Raw genomic sequence first — 22781 nt, 5'->3', positions numbered from 1 at the left:
AAGCCATTTAGGAAGCTGTTACAGTCATCTAGACCAAAAAAAAAGTTTAGGATGTTCTGACCATGAGTAGAAAGAAAACCTAATGCATTTGAATGATATTGAGGAAGTAGTGAAATACAATATGGAAGAGAAAAAGAGAAAGGAATAAACATGAATATGGAATATCTAGCCTGGGCAACATGGTGAATATTAGTGCAAGGCCCTGACATAGGGAACCTTGGAAGAGCAGCAGTAAGTGTGGTGTGGAAGGCAGTGAGCTCATTTTTCTATGCATTGCATATGATGTGTCTATGAACAGCCCTGAGAAATCCCCAGAAGGCAGCAGATATAAGGGTCTGCAGTGCAGAGAGAAATCAAGCTCAGAGATATAGATCTGAAAATTAGCAGCTCAGTAATACTTATTAAAACTATTAGAATAGGTGAAATTGCATAGGAAGAACATGTAGAGAGGCGAAAGAAAGGGAGGGAACTGAGAACAGACCCCTGTGGTAGACTACAACTTAAGAGGCATGTAGTCGAAGGAGAACCCATAAGGGACTAAAAAGATTGGTCAGAAAGAAAATCAGGAAAAGGGGATGTGATGGAAGCCTATATAGGAGAACAGAAGAGTAGCCCAAAGTCTTGCGTAAGGCAGAAGAGGTCACGCAATGTTTGCTGTTTGGTAGTTATCAGTGATTGTGGAAAACATACACGGAGTGTTGGAGACAGAAGCCAGATTGTGGTAGGCTGAGGCAGTGAATTGCTATTAATTACACCACAGCTTAAAAAGAAAGCACCATTTAAGAGTGTGTAAGATAGCATGTGCATGTAGGAATAAGAACGTTTCCCTTGCATTGTCATTCTGGCATCATCCACCTTGTGATCTCTTCCACTTAGTACCCTGAGCTGATGGTTGCTTCCTACAACAATAATGAAGATGCTCCTCATGAACCAGATGGCGTGGCTTTGGTTTGGAACATGAAGTTTAAGAAAACCACACCAGAATATGTCTTCCACTGTCAGGTAGGATTCAGCATAGTAAAAATAAGTTACATCTCCTACTAGAGCAAATATAGTTCATGTCCTATTGCTTCTGTCTCATGCTGAGAGGAAGAACCAAGTTTAAAAATGGAATTGTTGACAATTTTTGGAAAACTCCCCCACAGTAACCTAATGTTTTGGGAAAGTGGCAACCCTCCCCAAAAAGTTAAGAAGCCTGGTTGGGGACTGTGTGTCATTTTCTTTCTATTTAAAACAGCCCCCATGAGGATGAGTTTACAAAGACCTTGCACTTACGAAGAAATCGCGGTATACCACTTCCTTTGCTTAGCAGCAACATATGCTTGCCCACCCACATGGACATTCTCAGAGCACTACCATTTCAAGTTCTCTCCTTTCCCTGAAATGCAATTCAAGAGGATTTCTCCAATTTTAAGTTACAGGCACCATCTTGCTTTACAGATAATAATTTTGAAACTAGTTTAGGGGAAGAATTCAAAGATTCTGGTACTGTTGAAAAATGAAGATGCTGTTTCCAGTTTGCAAGTGCAGAGATGACTTCAAATAGTTTGGGTATTTCAATCTTTGTGTCTGCTGACACATTTGTCTGCTTTCCCACTTGACACAATACAGGCTGAAATTATGTTACTCTTGTACACATTCAGCTTTGCTCTGTTGCCATGACTCTGCCTAAATAACAGTCTTCAGCATTTGCCAGTGCATCAACCCCTTTAATAATGTCCTTCTCCCATGATTATGCAGAGGAAAATGAAAAGCAAACATCCCAGCTCAAAGTTTCAGTTTCTCAAATATTATAATTCAGAAATATTGAGTGGCAGATTATGCTGAATACAAATACATCATTTGAAAAGGGTAGATGAACCTGTTGATATTTGGAAGCTTAGTAACATTTTATATGAAAGAACTGAGTACCTTGTAGAACTAAAATATGTTTAGACTTTAGAACATTATCTGATATAATTTGGGGAACAGGAGCTGCTGAAATAAAGGTCCCAGCTTCAACCTGATTGAGTAACCTCTAATTCTGGCCATGTTTTTCTAATTTGCTATCCCAAAAACAACTTAGTAAGAAGTCTAGGACTGTATAATAAATAACCTTTATTTCTGAAACTCTGAAATAAGAACAGTTTTTTTCCTTTCTCCTTTTTTTTAGATTATTAAGTTTTTCAGTCTGATGTGCTCTTTTCTGTAAACACAGAAGCACAGACTCTTAATTTTTTTCAGGTTTTTAAGAGTCTTGCTGAATTACCAGAAAAATATTATAAGAATTATGGGATAAGGAGAAGCACATTTTTGAAAAACAGTGCTTTTATTAAAAGCTATTTTGATATTATAGAAAGCAATTTTGAATTTTAAAAAAATCTAAGTGACATGTTATATTGTTTTAGTCAATGGATATGATGTTTATCAGCCTTTAAAATTTTTTTAATTATATCAACTGACGTAGGTAGCCTTGACAATAACAATTTGATCATGTATTAATAGTCACGATACTACATAGTAAACTGGTGAGTAGGAGCATGATGCTGAGTGAAGAAGCAACTTCAGAATGTCTTTGGAATTACATGGAGTTTTAAAAATTACCTCTTTTATCACATGAACGTAGTTAATACTACTGTAGTATTAATTGAAGAGAGCATCCTTTTCTCCTCTCTGATATCTTTGGGTTCATTTACTAAAGATTTCACCAACATGCATTTAATTTCATTTCTAGTTTCTTCCTTTTAAAGATCTAATATAGGCAAGTGGGTGTGGCTCAAGCAATTGGGCTCCCATCTACCATATGGGAGGTCCAGGGTTCAATACCCAGGGCCTCCTGGTGAAGGCAAGCTGACTTGCACAGGGTACCGCCCCACACAGGGGTGCCACCCCATGCAGGTGTGCCGCCCGCGCAGGAGTGCCGCCCCTCGTAGAGTGCCGGCCAATGTGGAGAGCTGATGTAGCAAGATGACGCAACAACAAGAGACACAGAGGAGAGACAATAAGAGACTTAGAAAAACCAGGGAGCTGAGGTGACACGAGAGTGAGCCCCTCTCTTCCACTCTGGAAGGTCCCAGGATTGGTTCCTGGAGCTGCCTAATGAGAATACAAGCAGACACAGAAGAACACACAGCGAATGGACACAGAGAGCCCACAATGGAGGGAGGGGGAGAAATAAATAAATAAATCTTTTAAAAAAAAAATCTAATATGTGTTTATTTTAGAAGAAAATGTGCCCCTGCTTTAAAAAAACAAAAACACAAAAACCAGAAGTGCCATGAATATACTAACATGGTAGTCAGACCAAATTTACCAAAAGATGCTGAATAAAGTACCTCTGATCCCCCAGATTCCAACCACTATCTTCACTTCCTCTGGTAACCAGAAGCACGGAGGGAGGGCTGCTAAAATACCCAGAATTTTCTTCTATTACTTTTTAAATTGGGGGCTGATCAAGTGACACGAGCAAAAGACCATGAAGACTCCAAGGCTCTAGGTATCAAATAAAAGCTATTCAATTTATCTGCATACATATTTAAAGATGTTGAAAATCATGATTATGCTATTCAGATATAAGTGATAAGTAGTTCCTATAACTGGCCCATCATGTTCATGAAGGATACATTTAGCAAATCTTATGAAAGCCCAGATTGCTGAACACCATGATAGTACATAATTTCTGCCATTAAATTAATTTTCTTCAACTGATCTAACTGTAGGCAGAATGTATGCCCAGCTCTAGGAGGGTGAAAACCTTGATGTCTCTCTGGAGAGGAGGAATGGGGAGAAGTGGGCACAGCAAAAATAACTATGAAGACCTCCTGCTGTGGATCCCTGGGTTTCATCCCACAGCAATCCGGGAAACAGATATTTCTTCCACAGCTCCTAAAGTCCTGCTAATTCCAGATCACTTAGAGCTAATAAGCAAATACATTAGGAATGATGAACTTCAGAAGGGAAATTATTAGACTCCAGAGCATGGGACCTTCACAATGAGGTGAGGAAAAATGTTAATTCAAGGACTTGGGGAATATCTCTGTGACACTGAATCTATGAAAAGATTGACACTAAGGTGCTTTAAGAATCTACCCTTTAAAATCATTATTATAATAATGATTCATGGTGCTCTCAGATGCAAAACTGTGTCTCAGAGAAGTCATGAACCTAGGCATGTGCCTGCGAGTGGCAAAGCCAGGTCTGAAGCCAGCTCGTTTTTACTCTGAACTCCATGTCTTTCCTACTGCCTCACACCACATTAACATATGCATTCAGGTGTGGGCATGTGGTTGACTACAGAAGAAATGGAACAGTGCAGTGTTTCTCCAGCTTAACTGTTCATTGAAATCACCTGGGCAACTTTTAAAATCCTGATGCCTGGTTCTACTCACAGAGATGCTGGTTTAATTTGTTGGGGCCTCTGGGTACTGGGATTTTAAAAAAAACTCCATGGCGATTTGAATATGCTGTAAGGAAGTAGGGGAGAAATGAAGAAAGGGGGTGATAAGGTGCCAAAACTTGTCAGGTTCTTTAACTGGCAGTGAGGGACTTTCCTTTTTGTCTCACAATCTCCTTCCCTCATTGGCCCAAATTGGAGTCACATTTCTCACCTTTATTACTCTGATGCTGATCTCCTACCTGACCCCATTTGAGAAATTTCCAAATAACCCCTGCCTCATCTTGATCCCCCCACCACCACACCCACGCTCCACACATTCACTCATTTTCTTTAGCTCTCCTGTGTCTGGGACCTGGGTTTGTGGTGAGTGGTCAGGAGACCCCGAAGTTTATTTTTTCCCCCAGGAATGGGCTCAGGTCTGCCTTGAACATGACATAGGCACGATGTGCTTCAGAGAATGCTAATTCTTTCAGGGTAGAGACACACCTTGAGGTAGTCAGTGTCCAAGAAGATGAGAAAAAAGCCAAGTAATATCCAGAGCTGCCAAAAGAAAACAAAAGTGCTGGAACGCTGAGTGTGCCTGAGCTTGGAGGAGGCTAACTCGGGGGCCTTGGGCAGCCAGGGTTTGGGAACGAAGTCATCAATGAAGTAGTGCAGGGAGAATAGGTGGAGGGGAAAATAAGACAATTTGATATAGCTGGAGTGGTCCCTACATTTGTCTGTATTTTACATTTTCCTAACACTTCTGCCTACAGGATTTCATTGATCCTTATGACCGAGAAGGAGAAAATAAAGATGATTCTCCTTTTATAGTTGAGAGAGCTCATACTCTTAGCGTTACCCAGCTAGAAAGCAGTAGAGCCAATATTGGAACCAAGGGTTTCTGTCGTACTGTACTCATTCCTCATCACGCTGTCTCCCAGTCTGTTTTCTAAAGGGACAAGGAGACTTGCGAATTGACAGCAAAGACTGTGCAGTTCATTCAAGGTTGGGTTTTTTTGTTTTTAGGTTTTTTGGTTTTTTCCCTCACAGCCTGCCACTTAAAAGACATTGGTTGGCTGAAGATTTCATAAAGTTAGATGTGGCTAACTTTACCATCTTCTAAATGCAAAGAAGAATTTAGAGTATCCAGAATTAAAATACATATGAGGAAAACCAAAAGCCCCACTCATAGAGCTATAACTTTTCTTCTTCATTGTTTGTCATCTTTGGTAAAGCTTATTTATTACAACTGGACCTTTGTAGACATTTACTCACTGAAATTAGGTACAGTTTGAAATTTTATTTGCTTCCCATCCTCCTGGGATATCCCAATAATTTCCAATAGTTTTCTTGGTAAGAAAGAGTTCTGAACATAGGCAAAAGCAAGGGGTGCCTTATAAGGATGGTACTTGTATAGTTTTTGGAATAACTGCATTAACTGTCCACTTCTTCCTGATCTTACTGATTTTTCCTATTTCTCAGAAATGTGTAATGCAAACAAATCCAGTGGCTCAGGAAAGCATCAGTGATTCACCATCATTTCAGGCACTAGAAAGCAAAAGCATAAGAAACAGACATCAACTCAGTGCTATTTTGCAAAGACTGACAGGCTTTGAGCCTAATCATAAAAAGATTTCAGGAAGAAGGCTCATTTCTCTGTTATGAACAGGAAAGTCAAATTCCTTCTACTTTCATGGGCAGTTCCATGTCTTTACTAAACTGAATTTCTAAAGTGGGCTCTGGTCCTGCATTTTCTATTTTAATTTCAATAAAAGCTGTCCATACTTGGAAAATATTGGTGGACTCTGCATAGAAAGCAGCCGCTCAGCCCCACCACACAAGCTGGCAGGGCTCCTGCCGCCCTCTGCAGTGGCTTCCACACACTGTCATTAGATCGTGTGTCTGACCACCCTGCATTGCTTATCCTGGTGTGGTCTTGCTCTTTTAAACTGAATGAATAGAATCAGAAATATATATCTTAGAATTATCTGCCTTGAGGTAAGTGGAAAAGCTATATTTAGAGCCTTGGCTTGGTCAGAGGTTTTATTTTTACTTTTATTTTTTCCTGATTCCATTTTTTTTGTTTTGGGCATTGCTGTTTTAAGGATTATCTGGCAATGACCTGAAGCCGACAATAACCTGAGACACTGAACAATTTCAGGGGGAAAGCAGAGTGTGAAGGGTTGGCAGTATGAACTAACCTCTTTTGTACCCGTCTTTAAAATCCTCAGCTGACTGACTTTTTCCCTGTGCGTGGCTTCATCTCTCATTAAGATTCTCTAGAGGTTACGGATTCCATTGCAAGTCACCACCTCAGCCATCCAGCATTTGGTTTGGCTTGAGGTTCCTGTTGACCTCAAAGAGAGTTCCGCCTGTGGGGAGTGATGGTGACACAGGAGGGAATGTGAGCTGGCGGTTAGGAGAGGGGACAGAAAGTCGGGGCTTGCAGCTCTGTCTATTCCTAGCTGACCACACTGCTGAGTGGCCTTGGGTGAGTCGTGGAAGCCATGTTGCTGTGATAACTGACCCCGGGAAAAAGGCATCCCCCAGTCTCTGGTGGAATTGTGAGGTTTATTTAGAATAATTTGGTTTCTTCCATCCATCAATTTTGGTCCATCCCCCAATTCGGGCATAGGGGCTGTAGCCCAAATCTGTGGACGCAATGTTATAAGTTAGTTTCCATTATTTTCAATGTGTATCATGATTTTTAAAAAGTTATATGTTGACTTGAATTTGTTTGAAATAAAAGACAAGTTTCTTATGGCCCTGCTAATAAAAAGTAAAAGGCATTTTCTAGGATTTTCTCCTGGATGTGACAAAAACCGGTAACTCAGTAGAGATTTAAAAAAGTAAAACAGAAGAGGACGAAAGAGTAAAAAGTTCATTGACCCTAGTTCTCCATATTCAATGTGAGTCCCTGGGATGAAAGCATCTAAGAGATGTTTAATAACTGGAGAATGAGCTATGCATTGGATTCAAGAACATGCTAACTAAGTAGAACCAAACAGTCTTCAAATCTGGTAATGTACTTAATTCCAGTGAATCACAGAAGAGGAAACTTCACTAGGGTTGTAGAGATTGTGATAAACATTTTGAAGTATAAATTTATGGAAACATAAAGAACATAAATGACAAAAAGGTAAAGTAAAACAAATGAAAGTTATGATAAAAATGATGTGGGTCATACAAGAGAAAGAGCAACATAGCAGTGCTATCTTGTGCCTTTAGGAAAAGGTGTAGAGGAGTTTAAATGGATGTGCTGAAATGAAGCTCAGACTTTTGGAAACACTCCTTTTATGCCAACTGAGTGTGACTGGTCCAATGATTAAGGCTTAAACTAGACACTGATTCCTATTAAATAAAACAGCAGGAACTTCATTTTCTGTTTTGGCCCAGGAAGCATGAAGTAGAGGAACTGTCTGGCCAGTTTTCTTTATCTGCTTTCTTTCTGGAATCTTTTCCAAAAAGTTACACAAGAAGAGGTACAATTAATCATTGGGATACATCTAGGGAAATTGGAATTATAACTATAGGAATATAGCAAAAAGATTGTATCATAGATAGTTCCTCATGCAAAAACAGCACATGAAAGAGATTTAATACCTGACCAGCAACTGAGTGATCCATTTAAAGTAAAGGATGTCATGAGAATCCACCTTTGAACAAAAATAGTTTTTTAACTTGTTTTCTCTTTCTTGCCATCGTATATTGCAAGTTTCAAGACAAAGCTTAAAGTTGTTACAAAAACTGAGATTTTTATTAGTATTTCTGTGTCCCGTTCATGTGTACATCTTTCAGAGGCACAGAAACCAATATCGCAGATTTTATTCAATTCCCTAAATGCACTACTCTCCTCTCCCAATGTCACTGTGCTAAAAATATCTGAACTAGGCTTCTCTGCTTATGCTTCATTACAGAAATTCATCCAGGAAATAATGCACTTGTGCAGTGAGAGCCCAGTGACCGTAGAGCATGTTTTCTGACCTGTCATTCCCCATCTTCTCACCATTCACTGAGGTCATAGAAGACTTGGTCTAAGAAAAATAGGTGTACTAAGGGGTCTGGGCTCATTTCTGCGGGGGCCTTACCTTTTAAGATTATTGCAAAGATAAGTGAAGATAAAGGAGATAATTTTGGTGAATGTGCTTTGAAAAGATAGAAGTATTCTCTTGATATTTGTTGCTTCACTATAATTGCATGATAGGAAAATTAAACCTTGGCAGTCTTATTTTTCTTACTTGGACATATCCCTGAGGAAGTTTCACCTAATTTAGATTCATTCGTTCAACAGGTATTTGTGGGGTATCCACCCTCGCCAGGTCCTCATGGCAACCACTGGCTGGAGCTGAGAAGTGGCTGTCCCCATTCCACCAGAACTCTTTGGTTTGCCCCAGTCCCCAACATGCCCTGTTCTCAATTACCTGGCCAGTTCCTCTCAATTACATTAACTCCCTGGACCCTATTCACGTTGGTCAGATCCTTACAAATGCTCCTTATATACAAATGTCAAGTGGAGAGGGAACCTGAAACAAGCTAAAATCCCTCTCATATTAAGCATTTAACCATATGTTGAATGTCTAAATGTTAATCAGTTATTTATTGAGTCCTGGGAGGCAGTTAAGTCCACAGTGGTTAAGAGTGTGCTATAGGGTAACCCAGCCTGGGGTTATAATTAGGGTTCCACCACTTAGAAGCTCTGTGACCTCAGGAAAGTCACAGGATTGTTATGAGCCTAATAAATGAATACATATAAAGCGCTTGGTATCAGACACATATATTCCCAGGAGTGCTGGGAAGATATGGGAGAAAGGCATCTTACCAAAGAGTATCAAGTGAGCTCAGTATTTTCTTAACTTGTAAGGTTGTCTGGTACATATGGCTTGAATATTATCTCAGTTACTGTGCTTCTACTGTGTGCTTGATACAGATGCAAGGACAGGACCATAGCAACCATAGGGAGGGAAAGTTTCAGTAGGATTACATTCAGGAGGAGATACTCCAGGGGACATTGGAAGCTCTCTTAATTCCTTGTTTCATTTTTTATTGTTCTGAAGGGTCTGGGCTACTATAATTCTCCATGACTCCATCATTGTTTATTTGAGGTGACTGCATTAGCCATTAATGAGAAGTGTAAGGGAAGTTGCCTCTGGGGTTGCAAAATGAAAGGTGGAAAATGGAAGGTTTTAGAAAATATATTTGACCACATGGTTAGGGAAAACAGATTAGAAAAAGCTGTGAAGTAATTTTGCGGCTTGATCAAAGCCAGGTAATTAAAATGTGATTTAGTTATGATCTCTGCTAATGTGTATTTTTCTAAAATGTACTTTGGCATTCTGGGGTGCATTACACACAGATTCCCTCCAGTATCTGCATGGCCCACACAGTTATGCTGAATGCCTTTCACCATAGAAGAGAATGATGGTCTAACGCACACTGTACACCATGAAACACAAGTAAGGAGAATGGGGCAAAACAATGTTTTCTACTTTCATCTAAGACCAATGTTAGTATCTCTGTTAAGAGCTGCCTGTCCTGGAGAGAGATGTCCTGGGCCACCCCTTGGTGAGGCTTCCAATCTCTGGAATATCAGATTGTGCTTTTATTTTATTTTATCCTTATAACATCTTTATATAGGTAAGATCATGTTTAAAAGAATACCAGGGGAAGCGGATATGGTTCAAGTGATAAGGCTTCTGCCTAACATATGGGAGGACCCAGGTTCGACCCCTGAGGCCTCCTGGTAAAAGAGAAAGAGAAAGCGTGCCTGTGTGGCAAGCCAGTGCCCACACGGAAGCTGAGTCCCTGCTCAAGTGCCCACATGGTAAGCCAAGTGCCCAAGCGAGTGCCTGCGTGGCAAGCCAAGTGCCCATGCAAGTGAGTCATGCTGCAAGATGATGATGCAACAAAAGAGAGATGAAGGGGAGAGTCAAGGTGAAGCACAACAGAAACCAGGAACTGAGGTGGCACAGGTGACAGGGAACCTCTCTCCACATCAGAGGTCCCCAGGATTGAATCTGGATGAATCCTAGAGGAGAAAGATGAAAAGAGAAGACAAAAAGAGAAATAATACAGAAGATCACACCACAAATGGACACAGACAGCAAAAAAGGCAAGATGAGGTGAGGGGGAAGGGAAAAAAAAAAAGAATACCAGGTGGTCTGAAATGAAAGAGGTCCCAGAAGGGTAATGTTTTCCCTCCAAGGTGTCTGCACAGGGGACCTTGCACCATGGATGGAGTGTGCAGCACAGGGGTGGCCATGGTTACGTGGCCATATTCGTGCCTTCCAGCCGTGTGCTAAGGTCCTACAGCCTCTGTAAGGCTTCTTGATATTCAAGGAATGAAGCTTCTTTTAGACTGCAGTTCACCTATCTCTAAAACATATCTTTTTTTCCTCTAAAACTTGACCAAAACGCTCTAATTTTTGTGTGCATCTTTTTTTTAAATAAAGATTTATTTTTTATTTATTTCTCTCCCCTCCCCCCCACCTGTTGTCTGCTCTCTGTGTCCATTCGCTGTGTGTTCTTCTGTGTCCACTTGCATTCTTGTCAGGGCACCAGGAATCCGTATCTTTTTTTGTTGGGTCATCTTGCTGCGTCAGCTCTCTGTGTGTGCAGCGCCACTCCTGGGCAGGCTGCACTTTCTTCACATGCGGCAGTTCTCCTTGCAGGGCGCACTCCTTGCATGTGGGGCACCCCTACACAGGGGACACCCCTGCGTGGCACGCTCTCCTTGCGCGCAGCAGCACTGCGCATGGGCCAGCTCACCACATGGGCCAGGAGGCCCTGGGTTTGAACCGTGGATGTCCCATGTGGTAGGCGGATGCTCTATCAGTTGAGCCAAATCCACTTCCCTGTGTGCATCTTTAAGTTGCCTAATATTGTTGGGTAAAAGGGGACGTTTGAACATACTGCGTTATTAGTACAGAGACTTTCATGTTCCCCAATATCACATTGTTATTTCAGAAGTTATTTTCAGTAAAAAGTTATACTTTCAGTTTTCATTATTAATTTTTAAATTATTTGAATGTATATATTATTAAAGAAAATTTGTGAAAGTAGAACAATTTACTTCTGCGAAAACTTTTTAAACATTTTTTATGGCAAATAGTCTTGGCTTTGGGTTGAAACATGCTAATATCTGACAGCTCATTTAAAATAGAATGTTCATTATTAGTCAAAGAATTAAGCAAGGTGTTCCTTTTCTTGGATAAAAGACAGCATAATTGATTTTTAATTGTAATCTCCTCGTAATTACTTTGAATTTGTGTCTTACATGCTACAAGTCACCATTTCAATAATCATTATATATCTTTATGTTTTGTTGTTGTTCTCTAAAGGTGATATATTTTCTCCTTTTGTCTTGTTTAAAAAATATTTTCAGCACCTGTACAATAAGGTATGTCATTTAACAAGGCTTCCTTATTTCTCTAATAAATTTTTCTGGTATTGAGTAGTTAAAATTAAACTTAAGTATTCCATATATACAGCTAAAACCTCTATTTCTTCAAAATAAGTGTGTTATAAATATGGTCATCTGAAAAGTGAAGGGAACAGGAGCACATATTCATATAAATGCATGCACACACAAAACTCTAAAATCCTAGTCAAAAGCTATATTTCATAAAAGAGAATTATAGTAATGTTGATGGCTTGCCAAAACCTCAAGCAATGACAAAATCCACAGAGTGTCCTGAAAGGGATGCCTTTGCCAAACAGTGCCTCTCCAGATGGTTTAGATTACAGATGTTTAAAAACACATGGCAGCATTAGTTTAGTTTAGAATTCATCGTTAATTCAGTAGATAAAATAATGCAAATTTGAAACCCTATCCTATGTATCAGAAAAATCATCAAATCTTATGATTGCTCTTAGGGGAGGTAGGTATATGATGTGTTGATTTTTAAGTGATCTAATTGTAATAATAAAATTAACTAAGAAGGGAATTTTCAAAAAAGGATAGAAAATACAAAAGTGTAAGTAAAGCTTTCTTCTCTATATAATATTTATTCCTTAAAATTGTCAGATCCAATCAATTTGTATGGAATTAGACAGCCAATTGTCATTTCCTGAAATATATTACATAAAGAGGTTTTGTTACAGAGACGGCATGAAAAAAAAATTATTTTGGAGCATGATGCAGAGAGCAACAAAGATGTCCCTTAAAACCCACAAAGTGTAGCCAGGATCCCCTCACCTTGATAATAATAACAGATAAGCAGCATACATAACTAGTTTTCCCTTTGACCTATTCAGGTTTCTCCCCTTCACAAGCCCTTTCTTTTAAAAAAGTGCTCTATGTCTACATTTTAGTAAAATTTTTGCTTGTGTGTGCTTTTTAATATTGGTGGGGAATCTGTGTGAACAGTGGCATTACATACTGTGCTCTCAGGCATGAGAGGTGTAGCAGTCACCCTGAGGGAAGCGGACTTGGCCCAGTGATTAGGGCGTCCGTCTACCATATGGGAGGTCCGCGGTTCAAACCCGGGGCCTCCCTGACCCGTGTGGAGCTGGCCCATGCGCAGTGCTGATGCGTGCAAGGAGTGCCCTGCCACGCAGGGGTGTCCCCGCGAAGGGGAGCCCCACGCACAAGGAGTGCGCCCCATAAGGAGAGCCGCCCAGCGCAAAAGAAAGTGCAGCCTGCCCAGGAATGGTGCTGCACACACGGAGAGCTGACACAGCAAGATGACGCAACAAAAAGAAACACAGATTCCCATGCCACTGACAAGAGCAGAAGTGGACAAAAAAGAACACGCAGCAAATGGACACAGAGAACAGAGAACTGGGGGGGGGGGGGGACACAGGAACAGGGGAGAGAAATAAATTAAAAATAAAAATAAAAAAGACAGTCGCCCTGATGCCCTGGAAGTCTCCATAGCTAAAACTTGGCTTCAACTGCCCGCTTTCTCATGTCTGCAATCAGTAGTATCCCACCCTCTGATCCCACAGCTGAGCAGCTGGCAAACACCTCCTGGACAAGAACTTCTGTATGGGAACACTATTAATTTGATGATGTATATTATCATGTGTGCTACCTGTGGCACAAATACAAGCATTCAACTGATATGGTAAAATTGCCACTAAGAGTATTCACCCCAGGGCTCAAAGTCTCTCAGAAAATCAACAAAGGGAAAATGTGGGACAAAGTCTCTACCAAAATAGAATCAGAATTTTTCAAACAGCAGTTGCTGGGCTTAGCAGAGCTTGACTCTCAAAAGTAGCACAGTATTTAATTCCTCCTGAAAGTAACACTGGAATTGTGGCTTTTATTAGCTGAGGGAGCTCCATGATCAAAACAAATTGTACTTCTTTGGCAGCAAGTACACAGGGGAAAAAATGTTGGGGAGAGTAGGGAGACCCCACTACAGAGAATTCATGTAGTAGATGCACAGAGACTTCTATTGTAAAATTTAATTTAACTTTGTTTCAGCAACAAATGTATTAGTCAATCTTAACTATAGATCAATAATGCAGTACACATGTCCCTTAATATTTGCAATGACAGGTTGTATTTTATTGTTTCATCTCCCAATTATTTTTTTGTAATAAATAAAGTATAAACCCCAGCTAAACGAAATTAGCCTGCTAAGATAGTTAAGCCATGTTCTACTGTGTAAGGAGGCAGAAGATAGGTTGTTGTTTAGTGCTTTTTGCTTTTTATTTGTCTCTCATATATGATTTAAGTTTCCATGTGAAACTTATTAACATACCGGGTTCGAAGGAACTGTTCTGGCCCAACCACTTACTCTATGCCCGAATTCTCTTGAATGATTCCATCTTCAGCTGCCACGTCATCATCCTGCCTTGTTTGGGCACCTCCCATTCTCCTATCTCAGGACAAACCATTCGGTCTCTAGCCAGTGCTGGAGTTTCCCAAAAGACTTACAACAAAATGATATTCTATCCTAAAGGATTACTGCTCACAGGCAGAGGCACAGCCACATTCAAGGTCAAGGAGGCGCAAGTCCAGGAGCAAGTTAGCTGGCTTTTGGTTGCTGGGGAAGTGGAAGTGAAAAATGAAAGCAACACCCCTGCCTGCTCTCCCCATCACCTGTCTTGAGTGTCTTACCAGCTTTGCTCTCACCTAGCTTCCTTTAACATCATTTCATCATAGGTGTAACAACATTGCATCAAATGATTGACATTAAAATTGTTGAAAAGTCTTCTTTTTTAGGGAGAGGTGCTCAGGAGAGAAAGATCCCCCTGTAGAACTCCCCACTCCCCACCTCCCAAGCCACACTTTTAAAAAAATATAATAATAAATAAATATTTTTATTTATTTTTAAAAGATACATAGATCACACAAAATGTTACATTAAAAATATATAGGGGATTCCCATATGCCTTGCTCCCCATACCCCCTACTTTTCCCACATCAACAGCTTCTTTCATTAGTGTGGTATATTCATTGCAACTGATGAATACATTCTGGAGCACTGCTACACAGCACGTATTATAGTTTCCGTTGTAGTTTCCACTCTCTTCCAGTCCATTCAGTGGGTTACGGCAGGAATATAATGTTCTGCATCCATCCCTACAATATCATTCAGGACAACTCCAAGTCCCGAAAATGCCCCCATATCACACCTCTTTTCCCTCTCCCTGCCTTCAGCAACTCCCATGGCCACTGTCTCCACATCAATGATAAACTTGATGTTTAAAACTTAAAACTTTTCTAGCATCTTCCATTGCTAGAGTCACAATAATTCTATAGTAGAATACCAGTAAATCCACTCTGATCCACATTTTATTCCTCCATCCTGAGGACACTGAGGTGACAATGCCCACTCCACCTCTCAGTTGAGAGGGCACCAAGCCACACTTTTGATCACCACCATGACTTGTTCCCTGACGTTTCCTCTAATGCACTTAGTTAAATGTGTGAGAACTTGGCTAAATTTTTTGCATAATGGAACTAGATTACCCTAGATTATCCCCTCCACACATATGAAGCTGTGGAGAAAGGCTTAACAAAAATCTTCTGTCTTTAGAACATTATAATATATTCTCCCCTTTGCAAGAGGGACATTTGAGCCAAGTTCTATAAAACATCACAAATTTGCACAAGATGGAGAAAGAAAGCCAGTTCTCAAATTAGAGTTGGTTCATTAAAGATCTTGATATTAAATGAATCTTTCTAAAAAATAAGTAATCACACCTTTCATATATATATATATATTTTTTATATAATGTATTCATAGATATGAATACATAAATACTTCATATTTCTACAAAGGTATAATTTTCATAGTCAGGTCCTCTGATATAGTATCTGCTAGTTTGGGACTTTGTTACAGAAATGAAAATTTATTAACACCAAGAGCATGTGATAGCTTGAATTAGTAATCAAACTTTAGGGGCCTGCCTGCTTTAATGAAGAGTTAGGAATGCTTTGTTGTTTGTCTTAGTCCATAAACTGATGCTTATAAGATGCTTAAGGGACTTAGAAACTATTTATTATCTTAATGTTATTCCCCAAAACTATTAATTTAGTTATCAAGTACTCTTTTTCATAAATAGTACAAAGGAAAACCAGGTACCCTATATTTTTCTGTAATAATTTCACAGCTAGATAGTATTTGTGTTCTAGGAATAATGTCAAAAGAAGTGGGAAACACGCCCATTGAACTTCTCAGAGCTATAGTATTCCAAAACCAAATTAAAAATATTTCCCTCAAGATCCATTATGGAAATTTTAAATGTGGTCCATATTGTGGATTCTTACCCTGAGTGATCCAAGAGTGCTGATTCTTATCTTTAATGGAATGAATTCAAATTATAACTGTATTACACTCCTGTTCTCTATCTCAAAACTTTTCTAAAGCAAAGAAGGATATAAATGAGCAAGTAAATAATATATTGCTATTCTACACAGTTCTATATCGCTAAAACCTTTAGCGAGCTATAGGTGTGACTGATTCATATCGATAGTGTTTGAATGCATAATTCTGGGACAGTAGAGAGCTGCAACATGTGGATGTATTGGGAAAAATGAAAGTGCAGAAGTAGGGCAAGACTTTTCATTTATGCCTGCATAGCACAGTTTTGCCATGCCCTTCGGTTGATGGCAGATAAAGTGAAAGAAAAACACTAAGCCTCTGGAAGTATGTCTTCAAGAGTAAAGGGATTTTACTGCCTTGTTCACATATTCAAGGTTCTTAAGAAAGAGGATGCCTTGGAAAACAGGCAGTATCAGTTGAAACAAAGTATGATATAAATGCCAAGACCTATATTAGAATTCACATATGCCCAAAACTCGATTCTTTGGAGCCTGAATTCTATTCTGTTTGACTCTGAGCATAAGGGCCACAATCCACTTCACTAGTTCAGTAGTTAAGTACCCCTGTGTTCCTGAAGTCAGACCTAGAGGGAAGGAAGCTTGCCGGGTTGCCGAGATCCATATCCACTCGGGCTGGTCTATTTATTATTCTACTAGGGAATGCTCTGCACTTGAAGGCTGAGCCGACCCGGGTAGAATCACAGGCAAGCAGGTATGCCATGAACAACAAACCCATATTCTTAACATATGTTTCATTTGAGTAACTCTCCTCCTATAAACTACCTCTTGATTCTAAATCGACATCCTGATTTTCCCACTCTTGTTACCATTTTCTGCTGCCTGTTCTGAATTAATCCTTTGAGGTGGTCATTCCCCGGAAAGAAAAGAGGAAAATGAGAAGAGAGATGCAAAGTTGGGAATGTGAATGAAAGAGAATGGGAGAAGGCAGAGGGAAGGGGATCATTAACTACAGTCTGCTTTCAGGAGCTAGGTTTTCTTTGAGCTGCGTAAGGAGAGGTAGAAGAATAGAGATTTAAGGAAGAGGCACTGGAAAGGTTAATATCCCTACTGAAGAATGAAAATCATTTTTTGCGATGAGCTTGATTTACAAAGATTATTTTGATTCTCCATCGTACTTCATCTCAAAGAACTGATGTAATCTAAAAAGTGGTTAAAATTATTAAGAGTTTCCATAGTAAAAAGTTAAATGATTTTATTAACTGTCAATGTCAGTGTTTAAACTGAGATAACTTGAATTATATTTCATATAGTGATCATGTCATTGAGATGTCTAAACATACTTTGCGAAAGTAATAATCCCTGATTCTGATTCTGATTTTTTTTATCAACAGAAGACTAACTAAAGATTAGAAATATTAGCCACCGATTGCTGTTATTTGTTAAACCTATGGAGCAAGCTTGTTTTCTTGAGGAACTTTGCCTTTAAATACATACTCCACCTTAGAACTATTAACCCTTTACAAGACTTTGTACACTTTCCTTAGGAATATTTTCTATTCAGAGGATCATGAAACTGTTTCAAATACTTGGTTTTAAATATATTGAAAATGAAATAGCAATATCTTATGCTATTAAATATGCTATAAAATAGAAAAATATTATGTTGCTTGATGTCATCAAATTCATTTTCCCTCTATCTGTCTTGCTCTCTGAAAAGCCAGGTTTTCCTATGCCACACAGACTGGTTTTAAGATGAGGTCACTTTAACAGTTATAAACCATATTTCCCTATCTACAAGTTAGGCCCTCCAAGCTTTTCAAATTCTCCTGCTTTTTTTTCTGGGGGATCCCAGAGAAGGTTGCAACTATGTTCATAAAGTTCCAGTGATGCCTGTGAAACTAAAGGCAGCTTTCCAGAACTCCAGGGTCCCAGCCTCACTGCCTTCCCCTCTGCCCTGCCCTTACCCGGCACCCTAGGACTAGCCCTCATTCTCCTCCAGGGCAAGGTTCACCACCCTGTGTTCCTATCCCTGGCCTTAGTGCCATCATTGTCGATGGTGCTCAGGTACCCCTAGAAGCCCAGTGTTCCTTAGAAATGAAGCCAATTAGGTTGCGGCATGTTTTATGAAGAAAGAGATAAAATGACGTGCTCCCCCAGATGTGTATTCTTTTTCTCAAAGAAGCCTAAATAATACAACCTCATACCCCAGTGTCCTCCAAAGTTCATAATAAGTAAAGTCTTTATATTTTACCAATAGCACCCTCATGCAAATAGAGTTCAGGCAGACCTGTCCCACCAGTCTGCTATTCATACCTATATGAAATGAATATGGCTTAGGTTTAAACCTTAAAACCCCTTTAATTTTATTTCCAGTTTGAAATATGATGAGCTTTGGTTCAACACTGGACCAAACTGCATTTTATCCATAGCAATTCAACAGATACTTACTGTGCCTAGCACGACGCTAGGTGCTAAGGCCAAAACGAATAGGGTCTGTTACCTGCCTTTGAGGAATTTGTCCCTCCTCTGTTAAGATAAAAGTAAAAATGAGTTATGTGAGGTACAGGGCAAGCTATGAAAAGGAAAGAATTGGTGCATGATTTATCCAGAACAATCCCACCACCAAAGCGTCACCTGCCTTAAGACTAAATATGAAAGGTTCAAAGTGGAGTGGAGATGGAGATGGTTAAGGTTTCTCTGTGGATCCGTCCTTTGGAAATTGAGCTAACTCACCTTAGGAGGGAGGAGACCTCACATGGAGAACACGTACCTCCTCCTGCAAGATCCTGCAAATGGTTTGGGGATGGTTGGTGAACCACAGGTATTCTGAAGGCTGGTTCCTATTAGGCAGAGAAAACTAGAAGCCTCGCTTTCCTCATCCCTGCTATGGAATGAAACCAATAAAGTCAGTTACTGTTTGGACAAGTGAGCATTGCTGTGCACTGGGAGACAGTGTTCCTGGGGAGGGATTGACCAGTGCAGGCTGCTGCAGAGCTTTGCAGGCCAGGGGGGAGCACAACCCAAAAGTGGTTCAAGTAATGCAAGGATAAATGGCAACTCAGTGTAACCCGCATTAAGCTAAATCTACCTAAATCAAAATCATGAGGGAAGCTTTACCTATATCTATTTTTATTATTAACATGTAGTTCAAACTCTGTCATGATGACTACGTCTACACAAAGCTGATAGCTGTAGAGGGAAAATACATAAGAGAAGCCCATATTGCCAGATGCTTGACATCATACAGTCAGATGTTTTGAATGTGCTTTAAAATAGTCTTCCAGATGTGTGACAACTTGTAGCTAGCTATTAGCCCTTGTCTGCATTTTGGGAAGGGGGACGAGGGGGTGGTGAAGAACTGAGGTAGTTATTCAAATTATTCATGAAAATTAAACTCCTGTTGCCTTCCTGGTCTGATTGCCTTGAGAAAAAGTAGTTTATTTTTCTTTTATTTTTGCCTATCGACCAATTTCTTCAACTCTGCATTTGACCTGACAAACATAGGCACAAGTAGAACTTACCACAGACCTTGCATTTGCTCTGAAAAATGATATTGCTACCAAGTTCTAACATTTTCTTACTCTGGGGCTAATCTAGTTATTTACAAATTTAACTTTGTGTGTTTATTTGCCTTGCTTCTTGGTATTAAACATTATTAGTTCCATACACATTGGTTTTCCCAGTTCATTTTTTATTTTAAAGCTAATCTTCAAGAACATGAAATTAAATAATGAAAAAAAAGAATTAAATAAAATATGGTAGAGATTTGTTCGTATTGGAACTAGATTTTCCCATAGAAATCTGCAAACTTCAGAGAGTTATATGCTCTATTAAACCCACTATAAGTGATTTATATGTGTGCATAGTGGGTGCTAAATATTTAATAACCTACTAGAACTGCAGGAATAATTGCTTAGGAAACTTTACACCTTGTGAGTTTTGCACAATTTGTGAACATTGTCATTGGGAGGATATCATCAGTTTTAAACAAGATGCCTGGGGTTGAGAATTCTGAAGCAGTGCTGCATGTCAATCTAGTTCTCAGTATTTATTTATTTCTGCCAACATACTTAAGTATAGTGTTCAATTAATTTCCAATTATTCCTGATTATTCTTTGACACCATTTTTATACCATACGTTGGTAGGACTGACACTGGGCAAATATAATAGGATGTCATCCCTTTTCAATGCTACAATTAAGTTAGAGGTAAGTTGAGATACCTGTAATTATTTTGACAGAGACCTGGTAGAATTTTGTCCAAGTGACACTGAATAACAAGCATAAAATGTCAACCTACTTCAAGACATTTGGAAAACTTAAAAATGAAAATATGTAACTGTCTATCCCTAAATTTCCTATAGGCTGCCTGCCAAAACCATCCTGAAACTTTTGTGCATTGATGGGAAAGAAGTTGTGGGTGGCAGTTGGGTTAGCTTATTGTTGTTTTTTTATTGCTGTGAAGACAAATCTGAAAAAGTTTTGACAGAACATATATGGATCTTGATTGATGTGATAGTTGGTAGCACCTCTAGAGAGAGAGCAATTCGTGAATGTGACTTAGGTTCCAATGGTTTATTTTGGAGGGTGAGGCTGCATGGCCTAGAGATTGTTAATAGTGGCGGAGATTCTGTGTCCGCTGGTTGGATTCCAGTATGATCTGTGCATCTTCACTCATGATTGCAGATAGCCACACCCTCTTCTTTGTTGGTTGATCTTTTTGTTGGTTGATCAGTTATAGAGAAAAGAGGTAAATATGGGAAAGGACCCAAGGGAAGTAAAAAGGAGGTGTAAATCTCGGTTTTGTAGATCTTCAACTGTCTCTATAAGACAGTGAGCAATTCCATTAACCTGGTTAGGAAAATCTGTCACAACAAACTATATTCTGTCTACAAAGTGAAAACATGTAGAGTGGAACCGGGGTGCATTTTTAACGCTGAAACGCAGAGTTAGGTGAAAGTGAGCTTGAATTAGTGGAAGGGATCAGAAGTATACAGTTCACATGAACTGGTTTTGAGGCATGGGAGTTAGCTAGTCTTACAAATAATTCAGCATTTAATTTACCATTTGCTCAAAATTTTAATCAAATATTTATTGAACACTGCAGTACACAGAATAACAGCCCCCAAAAGTTTTAGTGTATTAATCCCGAGAACCTGAGAATATGTTACTTCACTTGGCAAAAGGGACTTGGCAGATGTGATGAAGTTCAGGATCTTGAGTTGGGTTATTCTGATGGATCCAATGTAATCACAACAGTCCTTCCAAGTGAAAAAGGGAGGCAGGAGAGTCAGACTCAGAGAAGGAAATGTGATGATAGAAGCATATGCAGAGCGATTGGATGGAGAAAGACTTAGATGGGCCAACTGCTGGTTTTGAAGATGGAAGAGAGTCACAGCAAAGAAATGCAGGCAACCTCCAGATCCTAGAAAGAGAGGCATGTCTTCTGCCCTTGTGACACTTTTAAGTCTAGCATGTCCAATTTATTTTGTTCATGAGGAAATTAAGCCCAATAGAGATAATAGGATTTTCACACAGAAAATCAGTCTTGATTACCAGTTAGTTAATGGATCTCTCCTATACAACAAACAGCTATGACTAGAAAAAAAAATCCCATCCTGCTTCTCCCACACAAACCTTGTGTGTTTCCCTCAAGGCCCTTGTCCCCTGACCAGAGCAGGAAATGGCTTAATACCAATTTAATAGTTTTTATTTATGAAGTTTCTTCTAAAGAACAACAGTTCTGCTTTCACAATCAGAAGAGCTGGAACACTCTAAAATCATTAAATGAAAGGAAAGTGTCCTCTTCTCTAGGGCAGTGGTTCTTAACCTAAATGAAGAAACTTCTCCCTAAAGGAGTAAACAAAATCAGCCAGATGTAGTATCAGAACCTGCTAGAAATTCAGGATCCTGACTATCTTTGCAGTCTCTGCCCATTTCCTTACACCAGGGCACCCTGTATATCCAAGGCTTTTTCAGGATCTGAAATGAAAATCCTGTCCTTTTTACCATCCTATGTCCCAGCACACCGTGTAGATTACAAAAGGGAATTAACATGTAAAGAAACCCTTTGAAAACTAAAGGAACAGTATCAATTCTCTTGCTATATTATTTGGCTGGTCTCACTGTTGGTGTCATTTTTAAGTGTGGGGCTTGATTTAATAGAGACAGCCAACTGTGAATCTAATCAAATGGGGCTCAAAGCACATAACTTGCAGTGTGGGGGAGCTATAAGAAATGTATTCAAATGTTAGAGTGATTTGCCAGGAAAAAGGAGAAAAGTATTCAAAGGGAGCTGGAAAATCAAGTTAGGATTTTGTTTTTTAGGTCTGTTATAGTCACTTTATAAATTATTGCAGACAATTCATTATAATTTATCACACTGATTCTCTTAGATTGGGTGAAGCCCAAATACAACTGAGTTAGATGCATATTAAATTACCTCTTACTTAGAAGGAGGGTAGTCGCACCAGGGAAGGATGGAGTTCATTAGGAAGCTGAAAAGTTACTCTTAACTCTTCATTATCTGGTTTCATATTGTTCCTCGTTCCCCAGGAACTTTGGACACCTCTCTTTTCCAACTCTTGGAGATGTGCACCCCACACTTTGTGTATCTCAATAACCCCTGGTTCCAAAGATAGAACACTCATCATCACAAGTCTGTAACCAAAAACCCAGATTATTTTGA

At 39.5% G+C, this 22781-nt stretch overlaps 1 protein-coding gene across 4 annotated transcripts in view; it reads left to right on the top strand.

The window, feature by feature from the left end:
* DYNC1I1 (dynein cytoplasmic 1 intermediate chain 1) overlaps window positions 1–22781 on the top strand; it is a 367795-nt gene that overhangs the window by 254241 nt on the left and 90773 nt on the right. For all 4 annotated transcript variants that reach the window (XM_004470734.5, XM_004470736.5, XM_004470735.5 and 1 more), the window contains one exon: window positions 877–1002. In XM_004470734.5, coding sequence (XP_004470791.1) covers window positions 877–1002 — 126 coding nt within the window. The remainder of the gene's footprint in view (window positions 1–876; window positions 1003–22781) is intronic.

This window comes from Dasypus novemcinctus, chromosome 5 (assembly GCF_030445035.2).
Source record: "Dasypus novemcinctus isolate mDasNov1 chromosome 5, mDasNov1.1.hap2, whole genome shotgun sequence".
Lineage (NCBI taxonomy): Eukaryota > Metazoa > Chordata > Mammalia > Cingulata > Dasypodidae > Dasypus > Dasypus novemcinctus.
This window is presented reverse-complemented; position numbering and strand designations above follow the sequence as displayed.